Genomic DNA, 12,734 nt, shown 5'->3' on the forward strand with positions numbered 1-12,734 from the left:
TTTGATGCACAAGGATACCATTGTTTCTGTACTCAAGTTGCAATCCCAAACAGAATCTTGTCTTGCCTAGGTCTTTCATCTCAAATTCTTTCTTGAGGTATTCTACTGTTTGGGCGATTTCCCCAGAGGTACCAAGGATGTTTAAATCATCCACATATACTGCTATTATCACAAATCCTTTGTTTACAAACTTCTTTATAAATATACATGGACTGATTGGGTCGTTCTTATAACCTTTCTTAGCTAAATAATCACTTAGGCGGTTATACCACATTCGACCACTCTGTTTCAGTCCAGAAAGCGATTTGTCTAGCCTTATGCAGTACTGTTCTCGAGAACCATTCTTTGCTTTTAGTTCAATATCCTCTGGTAATCTCATATAGATTTCATTATCCAGTGGACCATATAAGTATGCAGTTACAACATCCATTAACCGCAAATCAAGTTTTTCTCTGATGGCCAAACTTATTAGGTACCGAAATGTTGTTGCATCCATCACAGGGGAGTATGTCTCCTCATAATCTATGCCAGGTCTTTGAGAGAATCCTTGTGCTACAAGCCGTGCTTTGTATCTCACGATTTCATTCTTCTCATTTCTTTTTCTTACAAAGACCCACTTATGTCCAACTGGTTTAATTTCAGGTGTTGTCCTTAAGATCGGACCAAACACACTTCTCTTCTTTAAAGAGTTTAACTCCACATCAATAGCTTCTTTCCATTTAAGCCAATCTTTGCTTTGAGTGCACTCTAATATGGATGTGGGTTCTAGATCCTCATTTATCTCAAGTGCTACCTTGTATGCAAATATATCATCGATGTCGACATCTTTACGGTTCCATTTAATTCCAGACATTATATAATTGATTGATATTTCATTATTATCAACACCTATAGGACCTTGAGGTTCAGCGTCCTGAACCCCATTCGGCTCCTTAGGATTTGCCGCGGCAATGTCTGCATTTTCTGTAATTCCCTGAACCTCGGTCTGTTTTGCACCTTTAGACTTCCGAGGGTTCTTATCTTTGGAACCTAATGGTCTACCTCTTTTCAAACGGGCTTTAGACTCTGTAGCAACTTGATTATTGTGTTCCTTTTGAACATCAATACGTACTGGTGCATTGCAAGCTGGTATGTACGATTTTGTTACTCTATTTGGGTCAGCAAAGGAATCTGGCAATTGATTAGCTAGCTTTTGCAAATGTATAATCTTTTGAACCTCTGCATCACATGCTAGAGTTCGAGGATCTTGCCAATTTAAGGATGTTTGATTACGTGTTAGTTCTTTGACCAGCTTGCTAGTCTCACCACCCATTATAGGGAATTCGGACTCAACGAATTGACACTCCGCGTATCTGGCCTTAAATAAATCTCCTGTGGTTGGCTCAAGATACTTTATGATGGTGGGAGACTCATATCCAACATATATTCCCATCCTCCTTTGAGGTCCCATCTTAGTTCTCTGTGGTGGAGCAATCGGTACATAAACGGCACAACCGAATATTTTGAGATGGGATAAGTTTGGCTCATGACCCGTTAATAGTTGGGATGGTGAATAATTTTGTTCACTAGATGGCCTGATGCGTATGAGTTCTGCTGCATGTAATACTGCGTGTCCCCAAGCCGACACGGGAAGCTTCGATCTCATTAACAATGGTCGAGCTATCAATTGTATTCGTTTAATGAAGGATTCAGCTAATCCATTTTGTGTATGGACATGTGCCACAGGATGTTCCACACTCACCCCCATGGACATACAGAAATCATTAAACGCTTGGGATGTGAATTCACCAGCATTATCTAGACGTATAGTCTTAAGTGGAAAATCTGGAAAATGTGCTCTTAGCCTTATAATTTGAGCCAACATTCTAGCAAATGCTAGGTTTCTTGTGGATAACAAGCAAACGTGTGACCATCTGGTTGATGCATCTATCATCACCATAAAATATCGAAATGTCCCACAGGATGGGTGTATTGGTCCACATATATCACCTTGTATCCTTTCCAGAAAATTTAAAGTCTCTTTATGGACTTTGGCTGGTGAAGGCCGTATTATAAGTTTCCCTTGTGCACATGCTACACACGTGAGATTTTTAGGGATAACTTTCCTTTCTATAAGGTTGTGCCCATTCGAACTCTTAATTAGTTTACGCATCATGTTCGAACCCGGATGGCCTAGCCGGTTATGCCATAGAGTGAACTGTTCGTTGAACATTCTGTGCTTTGCCAAGTTAGCCTCTATCATGTTAATCCTAGCATGGTATAAACCAGTGGCTAGTGCAGGTATAGTCTCTAGGACTTTCTTTTGTCCATTTACATTTTCTGTAATGTATAGGAATTCTTTAGTTCCTTCACCCTTGGTTTCAACATGATAACCATTTAGTCTTATATCTTTAAAGCTCAATAAGTTTCTCTTAGAGCTGGGTGAGTATAGGGCATCACTTAGTTCAATATGTGTGCCATTAGGCAACAAAATGTGAGCCTGGCCGTAGCCATCTATCAAGTTTGCTATACCCGCAATTGTACTAACATTGGCATTTTTCATGGTGAGGTTGATAAAATATCTTTTATCTTTTAGTATAGTGTGGCTGGATCCACTGTCCACCACTAGCTCACTCATATCCTCATCCATTTCTATATAAAACAACATTTTGTGTTGTAATGTAATAAGGCAATAAAATAAAATTCTTAAATTTAAACCAAATCAATCATCCAATACATAAAATAAATAAAAGCATAGAATTAAACCAAAAATAAAACCGAAAATTTATTCATCATCTTTAAAACAATCGGAAGTCTCTAGTAAGTCATCATTCTCATGATCGAAGTCTCCTTCATCATCGAGATGCACATGGTTAGCTTCTGGATTTTTCTTCAAGATCTCTTGATATGCATCAATAAGGTGTTTGGGAGTCCTGCAGTTCTTTGCCCAGTGGTTTGACATACCACATCGGTGACAAACCGATTTTGCCTTGGTTTGTGGCTTAAAAGGCCCGCGGCCCTTGTTACCACATCCGCGGCCGGCTTGGCCTCCACGACCGCTACGTCCTCTGCCACCACGGCCGCGGCCGTAGTGTCTTTCTCTGTGGACGTAGTTGGTCTCTCTAGGCTCTCTAAGCTCGTTAGGCTCTGCAGCACTTTTCTTTCCCAAATCAACTTTGTGTGCTTCCGGTAATGGGGCTGTACCGGGAGGTCTCATAGCACTATTCATCAGCAACAGTTCATTGTTCTGCTCAGCTAGCAGTAAACACTCATTTAGTTCCCCATAGTCCGCAAACTTCGTTTGTCGGTACTGTTGCTGAAGGACGATATTGTTAGGACTAAAGGTAGACAATGTCTTATCCAATAGCTCCTTTTCCGTCACTACAGTACCACACAGCCTAAGGACTGAGACAATCCTAAAAAGCTCAGAGTTATACTCATCCACGGATTTGTAATCCTGGATCCTTAGGTGTTTCCAATCGTACTCGGCCTTTGGTAGGAGCACCGTCTTTTGGTGTCCGTATCTGCGTTTAAGCGCTGTCCAAAGGACGAGAGGATCCTCTATGAATAGGTAATGGTTTTTTAGACTCTCAGCAATGTGATGATGCATGTGTTGGATACACTTATTCTTTTGCTTGTCCGTGCATGCGGAATCCTCTTCGATGCATTCGAACAAGTCTTTTGACTTCAAGTTGATCTTGGTGTTCATTGCCCATAGCAAGTAGTTGTCACCAGAAGCATTCAGTATTGGATAGTCTAGGCTCTTAAGGTTTGCCATCTGCATAAAACAGAAGTAGACATCCGAATGTTAGCATGCGATATTTAAGATCGAACCATGCACTTGATTAATAGGACATGCGGTATTTGAGACCGTACCATGCCTTGGGCCATGCGGTATTTGAGACCGAAACATGCTTGCCACTTTATGGTTTTATGGTTTAAGTTCATGCATGCAAAACAACAAAAGCAAATAGGCTAATGCATGCAACAATTTCTAGATAGGATTTCTTTTTTCTTAAAATTTCCTATTTAGTCTAGGATTTTAGATAACCACTAAATTAAATTTAAAAGTTTATCTTAATTATGTTTTAATTCCAATTTCATTGTTTTAGCTTTATAGAAATTTAACATAACTTTTAATAATAAACAGATTTAATCCTAGAACACAAAACTAATTTATGCAGCCGAAATTATACATCCTTAAACAAATTCGATTTTAATTATGATGCATGGACAATCCAAGTTTTAAATTTCCTAGAACAGCTTGATCAATTTCTATCTTATGATTCTAACAAAACAGTTCTAGGTTCTTATGCAACATAACAATTCAAGCAATTCTAAACAATCAATTCAGATTTTAAGCTTGACAAAGTTTTGGTGCAATTCTCAATCAATCTAACAACCTAACAACCGATTTTAAGTTTTAGGATTTAAGGAATTTAAACTTTGTTAGATTGTGTACTTGGATGTTTTAGGATTCATTAGTTTTAAGGTTCAAATTTGATTATAGGGTTTTAAGGAGGTTTCGAATTTTGTTTACCTTAACACCAATAGGTTCTGACCGGTTTTGATCTGGGAGCTAAAGACCTCAGATATCTCACGAACCTCGAACAGCTTCCACGAACCACGAACTGCTTCCCACGAACAGCTCCTTGCACCGCACGTACTTGAAACTCACCCCCGATCCGCGTACCACGAACCTCGATCAGGTTTTGTATGTAACTTGATTACGAGCTAAGGATGCTCGTGAATCACCAAAAGAACTTCGAGATAATAGAGGTAAATCTCGGAGGAGAAGAAGAACAAGAGGCGGTTTAGGGTTTTGGAAGAGAAGGATGAAAGCGGCGGCTGCCTTAGGGTTTTAGGGTTTTAGGGTTTTAGGTGGCTAGAATCTATCGTGCTGATAACGTGTTATGAATATAGAGTTTAGGGATAAAGCTCTTGTATATTCTTATTGATTAAACTCGAGGTTACATGCTTATATAGTAGAGTACAAAGGCCTAAGCTAAACCGTCATAGGATTAGGGTGTTGCCGAAAAGGGCTTCGGCCGATGGGCCGATGGGCCGATGGTACATGGGCCGAAGGACCAAGAACATAAGGACCATATATGGGCCGGTCTGTACGAAGTCCACTAAATGTTTTACAACAGGTAGTATATTTTTTTTTTAAAAGCAATTTAGAAAAGGGGAAAAAATCTAATCAGGATTAAATGTGTTACATGATTTGACCAAAAGAATCGTGTTACATGAATGTTCATAGTTTTTGCATAATCTAAAGATTCTTTAATTTATTATTATACTATCCTTTTATAGAAGTCAAACAAAACTTACATTTTCTTCATTTTACAATTTTATTATTGGGAGACTTATTAAAATAGACCAAAATCTTAAAATAATTTTTTGTGAAATTATTAAGATAGGTCAAATCTTATCAAATTAAATAACTAGAATATTTATGACATGTCATGTCAGAAAAATCCATTTGAATTTAACTTACCAAAAATCCATTTTAAATATTAATAGGATCTGTTTGGGGACACAATCACAAGGTAAGCAACTGAAACCCATATGATAGCTTTCATCCACTGTCGCTGCCACTATTTTTTTGATAATTTCCGAGATTCCAAAATAAACAGCGACATCGCTAAAGTTTGGGTAGTTCAACATCGTCTTAAATAATGACTTCTTAATTTGCTTTCAATTTTGAATCACCAACATAGTCACTGTGACCATCAAAAGAACACAACCATAAAAAAAAAAAAATAGAAATGTTTTTCGTAATTTAAGTTCAGAAGGATTAGCATCATATAAACGACCTATAATAGATATGATATGTATATAAGAATATACGATGATGACTCTTCTTCATCAACATCTTCCTCATCATTTTTCCGCTCGCGTATGCGAATTTCCATCATCTAGGATACTCAATTAGGATATAGTTAGGAACTAACATGTAATCCTTCTCTGCAGTTTTGAAGCTTAACTTTTGAATCCTGCTCATCTTCGCTGATTCAAAAGTCATAGTGTTACCTACGATCAAGCTTGAAATACCATTGGAGACCTGTCCAACTCCTAGAGCAAGAGTTTTGAGTTGGATACCATATGATATATCTAATGCTCGACCGCATGTAACACTATGATGTTTGAATTATCGGAGATGAATATGATTTAGAAAGTGAGCTTCCAAACTCCGAAAAAATGATTTCATGTTTGGTTCTTAACTATTTCATGAGTGAGTGTCCTATATCGAAGATAGAAATCTGCATACGCAAGCGAAAAAAAATGATAAAGATGTTGATGATGAAGAAAAATAATCATCATATCATATGCTTTGTATGTCGTTCATCTAATGGTGATCTTATTAAGATATGCCAAATTTTATTAAATCATATAACCAGCTCTTTCATGATTAAATTAATAATAAAACATCTAAATGAAACTAATATAAATATTTTGTGTAAGTTAAATTTTTAGAAGCATATTAATTTGCTTATCAGAGAAAGCCCAAACCTATACTGAAATAGATGATCATACAAATCTGTTTTTAGTGATCTTTAGCTTGATCAATATGGTTTATGCAGGCTGATGCTTCCAATGAAGGTATGATAAGTTTGAAGGTGTGATATCTTCTCTCTTATCTCTTATCAATCCCTAATACAAACGATGAACCCTAACTGATAAGATAGGAGTTACAGTGCTCCTCTCCTATCACCATGAACAGAGCAAGCAGGCTCTCTAACAAACTCTTAACTTCAATGATCACGCAGGATGCCTCTATGTTTCATCTCCATCTCTATTTATACCCTATTCTTCTCATGCTTCTCTTTAAATCTGCACATGTGCCTCTCACATGTGCACACCTATCAATTCTCCCCCCTTTTAAAACAGCTTGTACTCAAGCTGTGAAGTAGCGAATGGAGTGACATAGAAACCAATGACGAAAATCACTGATACCATGGTAGAGCTGCTGCACACACCTTGATCCTCCACACTGTAGTGTCATCCGTTATGTTGCAGGTCCACGGAAAGTATGAGCCTCTGTTTACCCATCTAGAGCATGTCCAGTTTGTGTAACTTTGTATAATATGGTGAAGGAAAGTGTGTAACAGCCATAGTTGCAAGCTAATCTTCTGCAATTTCTTCTTTCTCCAGCAATGCCACACTGAATAATAGTGTCTCTTATATACCGTTGCAGCAGACCAGGTGCCCTTTGTAACAGCACTTCCAATTAAATCCCTCCAAGTAGTACGTAGCAAAATAATGAATCTGTTCTAGATACATAAGTGGAATTATATGGTGAGAATTCAATATGTTTAACATAAAGAAGAGGCAAATTACACACATATATCGTTTTTAGTGATCTTTAGCTTGTGTCTTTTATTATGTTTAGATCCTTGATCGGCAGATTGTGTTGTGTCTATGGTGGTAGTTCACGATGGGTAGCTTTGGAAATACGTGCATATAAAAGAATGGAAAACAATTTGTGTAATGTCAATGGGTGTGAGTAAAAGACGTAAGTTTTCGGAGAGGTTACAACTGTTACCTACGGTTACGTAGAGTAGTTACGTAAACAACTATATAAGTGTGTATGTTTTCTTACGTAAAAACAGTCGAGAATAATAGAAAAATTTTCCATTTTTTCATTCTTTGTTTTTGAAACAAAACAACCCGACTATGTACTACACGTACATTGTATTGTATCATATTTTGATTGTATTGCACTTGATTTAACTAACTAAAAAAACAATCAAATAATGACAACGTATATTGTAAACTAAAATTTTTAGAAGGAATGAGCTTCATGGAATATGCAATACGAATATCAACCACAACCATGGGTATATTTTACCACCAAAATATGTTTCACTTTGTTCATCTTTTACATTTGAAGTATGTATGATATCTATCACCAATACATCCCGGTAAACTATAATATGTATTTACGAACACATTAGACACTTATACAATTGTTGACTCTAAATTTTGTTTAAATGAATATATGAAGTACCATTAAGTGTGATTTTCCTACGAAAAACTAAGATAAGAAAATTAATTATACGTGAATTCTATATTAAACAAAAAGCAAAAATAAAGTAGTTAATGACATATTCCAGAATAACAATACAAACATCATATTATATATGTGTTAAGCTTAATAATAATTTACAAATTATAACCATAGAGTTGAAATCTTATTATATAAAATATAGTTTAAAAGTTACTCATTAAAAAAATTATGACACACATAATTATATCGGTAAGATGTCGTTCAGTTCTAAATTTACTAAAATATTTTCCTTTTAAATGCAAAAGTTCTTAACCTATCATAAAAAAAGAAATCTATATATAAATAACAACAAATAATTATTTTTATATGTATAAATTAAACTTATTTTTAATTATTAACCTAATTCTGTAAAAAAATAAACCAACATGATCTTTAGACAAAAATAAAAACATATAAATTGTAAAATTTGTAAAATTTGAGAATTAATCTTTAGACAAAAATAAAATTAGTAATTTTATCAAATAAATTGTAAAATTGAAGTTAATATTTAATGTGATCATAACATGTGTCAAAAAATTAGCAATTTTATTAAATAAATTGTAAAATTTGATCTTTAATGTGATCATAACATATGTCAAGTTATCGATTTAAGATACTGACACATGTCAAACTATGTCGTTAACGTGATCATGACATGTTTCATTGTACAAAACGTTGTTTCAAAGTTAGTCATTAACATGATCGCAAAATGTGTCAAGTCTATCAATAAATTTTGACACTTGTCAAGAAAATTTAGAAGAGTTTGGTTTTCAAAGTTAAGTTATCAATTTATGATGTTGATATGTGTCAATTTATTGATATGAGATTATGTTGAAACATGTCAAAAAAATAAATATTTTATCTATATGTTATATATTCTCAAAAATATTTTATATGAGATTACAACACGTATAAAAGATAGTATCGTGATTTAATTTAAAATATTATAGATTCGCGATGACTTAAATAAAAATTTATATGTTTTTATTTGTATTTCTTTTTCTGTTAAGGATATGAACGATCAATATTTGTTTATTACTTTTTAATTTTTAGTTTTCTTATGTATTAGTATGTTTAGATTTCACATTATTTAGTTCAATTTTTTAAATATTTTTCGTCAGTTCAATTTGATTTTTAATTTGAATGATTTCAAATATCTATATTTTTTTTAATTTGTTTTTTAGATAAGGAAAGCTAGATCAATATTTCTTTTTCCTTAAAATATATATATTTATATTTTATTATGGTGTAGAATTTTTTTTTTATTTTAGTTTCTGTTTTTATATATCTAAGTTATCTAAGATTCATATACCATCGTACTTATAATTTTTTTCTGTCAAAACTACTTTTTCAATTTTTCAACTTTTATTGGGTCATAAACCGAGTGCAATCGTGTAAGTAGTTTACAAAAGTATTATTGATGTCAAATAAAAATTTTCAATATTATTGACTATAGAAACTATGTCACAAAATAATTTTAATGGTAAAAAGAACTGTGTCCAAGTGAAAGTAAATGGACATAGTTGTTTTAATTTGTTTATAAAGATATTTTATATGTGGTGATAAAGAGAATAATTTTAAAATAAAATGTATTTTTGTGTAGAACATAGAGTAAAATTGTATGTGGTATCTTATAAGATGGTACTTTAACGGATTGCTTGCATGTAAAATATTTTCTGAATAAGTTGTAGAACACTTTTGAAATTTGGCCATAATCATATTTGTAATGATGAATGTTCGGCATAAGTTTTAATGGCTGATAATTTAGTTTAAATTACTGTAATAATTTTTATAATAAATTTTAAATTGGTGTATTAACATGAATATGATTTTTTCTAACTAAAAAAAATTATATATTTATTTCTAAAAAATAATTTTGACTTACAGAAAAACATTAAAATTTTCTTATAAATTTTATTTTTATTGAATAATTTTAAAATCTGCACATCCTGCAGGCCCTAATCTAGTGATGTATAAATTATCAATCTCAAATATTCATACTTAAAAAGAAAATTCAATCTTGATAGTTAGAATTTTTATATGTTGGATTCTCATTTTCTATATTTATTTCTTTTATCTTTTTTCTCTCTTTTTTTTGTTTGTTCTTCAAGAATGCTTTTTCATTGACTTTATTTTATTTTAGTCATTACTAACCACATTGTCTCTTTTGTAGAAGTGCAAACCAAAACGAAACTAATTGGACTACATGGAAGCATCCATGGATATAAGAAGTTGAATCCTCAAAGAAATTTATCACATCAATTCAATGTCAAATCATAAATTTATACGGACATTTTAAGCATAGCTTTTCAACCAACAAAAAAGAACCAAAAACATCGACTCCAAACCAAAACCAAACAAAAGTTTGCTTGTTCCAACTATATATATCCACAATAAGAAAATTTGGCTTCTTCTTTTGCTGATAAATGAAAAACCAAAATTAAGAAACTTTGCTTCTTCTTGCTCTTGAGTAATAATAAATGATGAAATAGACACTTGCCAATCCAATTGCACTAGCTCAAAAATTTTCTTTAATCTACATGAAGTCAAAGTCGTCCATGGCATCATAAGGACCAGCCACTAGATCGTCATTGGGCTTATCTATAATCAATTGTTTCTTCTTCCCACCTGATGAAGCAATGCAAAACCATTTTGTTGGTCACAAAAATGGATTCAGAATAAAGATAAACCAATATAGGCAGCGGAGCTATAGACAAAACTCGAGACAGAAATTAGAAAGTGACTGTTAGTGCACATACCCGTCTTCTTTTTGCCTGCAGCAGCTTCTTTCTCCGCCTTTAGTTTTTCATTTGTTATCGCTGTAATGGACGATGCAACATCTTTAACATCTGCTGCTTTCATGTTGGTCAGTGAAAGTCTCATGATTGCTTTGAGTAGTGCAATATAGTGATAACTTTTCTGCAACAGAAACCAAAAATATGATTTTTAACATGCCATGAAACTCTGTTATAGGCCAACAAGAATAAAGGTGTAAGACAGAATACAACATACCTCATATGGTTTGATTCTATGAGAAATCATTTCAGCATATTCCAAGAAATCGCTTTCAGACTTTGGGATAAACATATCAAGGCTTTTTCCTTCATCCTTCACTCCAAAGAGTTCAGCAGTTGACCGATAGTCAGCTTCCTCAACAAGCCTGTGATAGAAAGAACATCATGACACATCAGACCACAACAGACCTTCACAACATTTGTGTGTGTGGGAAAGAAGAAGTAGTTATAAACTCTTACCTCTGCTGGCGAAGTTTCTCAGCTATAGGATCTAAAGATTCTTCCTTTGGTGATTCTTTTGGAACTTCGACTGCTTTACCCTTCTTTTCAACAGTTTTCTTAGGAGCCTTCTCTGGAGCAGGTTTTACAACAGGCGGCTACACAAAACAACAACAAGAGATGGATACGTAAATGAAAAACTTTCTGATCCTCAAACCAAATTTATGCATAGCCAATAGAAAAAAGATTTCTTTAGAGTAAAAAACCAAGTAATAATACCAGAGCAGGTTCATCATCATCCTCCCATGAATCCTTAATCTCATCTTCATCCACATCTTCATCATCCCAGTTACTTTTAAGTTCAACTTTTGCTGGAAGTGGTGCAATTTTCTCATCCTCTGAAAATCAGAAAACAAAAACCTTAAGAAACACAACTCCAATAGACTAATGTAAAACTCATCACCTTCAGACACGCAAAGAGAATATAAAAGAGGACACTCTAGAGCATAGTTCTTACCCCAGTCATCCATATTTGCTGCCACTTATCGAGCACAAACACAAAGCTGCTATATGAGTCCAACTAAAAACCTGCCAGACATAAGCATAGACATTCAGAAACATGCCCGATTCAATCAAGCCTACAGTAATGATTTGGAGCAAACAAATCCTATAACAATTCTCTCTAAGCTTTGCTGCTAACACCCAACTTATCATCATAGCCAGAGCATACTCATACCATTACTTTAAAAAATCAATTTCACATTCACATGCCAAGAAGAACAGAGCTATATCTAAACTTGACCACATGTCCACAAGTTTCATGAGATCTTAACACATATGACATAAACCTTTAAAGGATTCAACTTTTGATAATCTGTAATCATAGTAATCGATAAAAAGATGATTTTTTTTGGATAAATTTCGAAACTTTTTACCATGAATTTAGGGAAATCTTAAATCGTAAGCATGTACAATTAAGAATTGAAATCAAAAGTCATAAATTGGAGCAATTTAATTGAAACCCACCAATAGATCTAAGAAGTGAATTTAACTGAGAAAGGAGAAACCTTTACTGAGAAAACATACCGAGAAAAGGGTTTGTGTAGCAGAGGAAGTGAAATCGCAAAAAAAAAAAAAAAAGTTGAAGCCTTTCGTTGGGATTGTGAAGTCTCCGATGTGGTGGTTTAGCTTCAGAGTTGTACAAAGGTATTTTTATATGTGCGTTGTTGTTTTTTTACCTTTTCTCATTAGAATTAGGTTTTTTTGTTTTTTTTCCTTTTCTCGTTAGATTTAGGGGGATGTCTTTCTTTTTTAATAACATCAGATTTTATGCCTTTTTTTAAAAAAATAACATCAGATTTTATGCCTTTTTTTATTTTTTTTGTGCAAACAAAAACTTTCATTACTTAAAACCTTAAGAGAGGGAAGTTTATACAATCAAAGGTTAAAACATAACAAGAGGAATAGAAATA

General features: G+C 33.8%; 1 protein-coding gene across 1 annotated transcript; it reads right to left on the reverse strand.

The window, feature by feature from the left end:
* On the reverse strand, positions 10,255–12,483 carry LOC104750388 (eukaryotic translation initiation factor 3 subunit J-like). Its single transcript, XM_010472175.2, has 7 exons — positions 12,349–12,483; positions 11,780–11,850; positions 11,542–11,660; positions 11,284–11,420; positions 11,042–11,189; positions 10,789–10,948; positions 10,255–10,657 (listed from the first exon to the last, which is right to left on the reverse strand). Exons 2-7 carry the CDS (start codon positions 11,790–11,792, stop codon positions 10,566–10,568), a joined length of 669 nt encoding a protein of 222 aa, XP_010470477.1. The 5' UTR covers positions 11,793–11,850; positions 12,349–12,483; the 3' UTR covers positions 10,255–10,565.

The sequence above is a fragment of the Camelina sativa genome, chromosome 16 (genome assembly GCF_000633955.1).
Source record: "Camelina sativa cultivar DH55 chromosome 16, Cs, whole genome shotgun sequence".
NCBI classification, from domain to species: domain Eukaryota; kingdom Viridiplantae; phylum Streptophyta; class Magnoliopsida; order Brassicales; family Brassicaceae; genus Camelina; species Camelina sativa.

Coding starts and splice junctions, on each gene's coding strand:
- LOC104750388 (XM_010472175.2), bottom strand. Junction 11,190..11,283: donor GAGAAACTTCGCCAGCAGAG/GTAAGAGTTTAT, acceptor TTTCTATCACAG/GCTTGTTGAGGAAGCTGACT. Junction 10,658..10,788: donor TGCAGGCAAAAAGAAGACGG/GTATGTGCACTA, acceptor TTGCTTCATCAG/GTGGGAAGAAGAAACAATTG.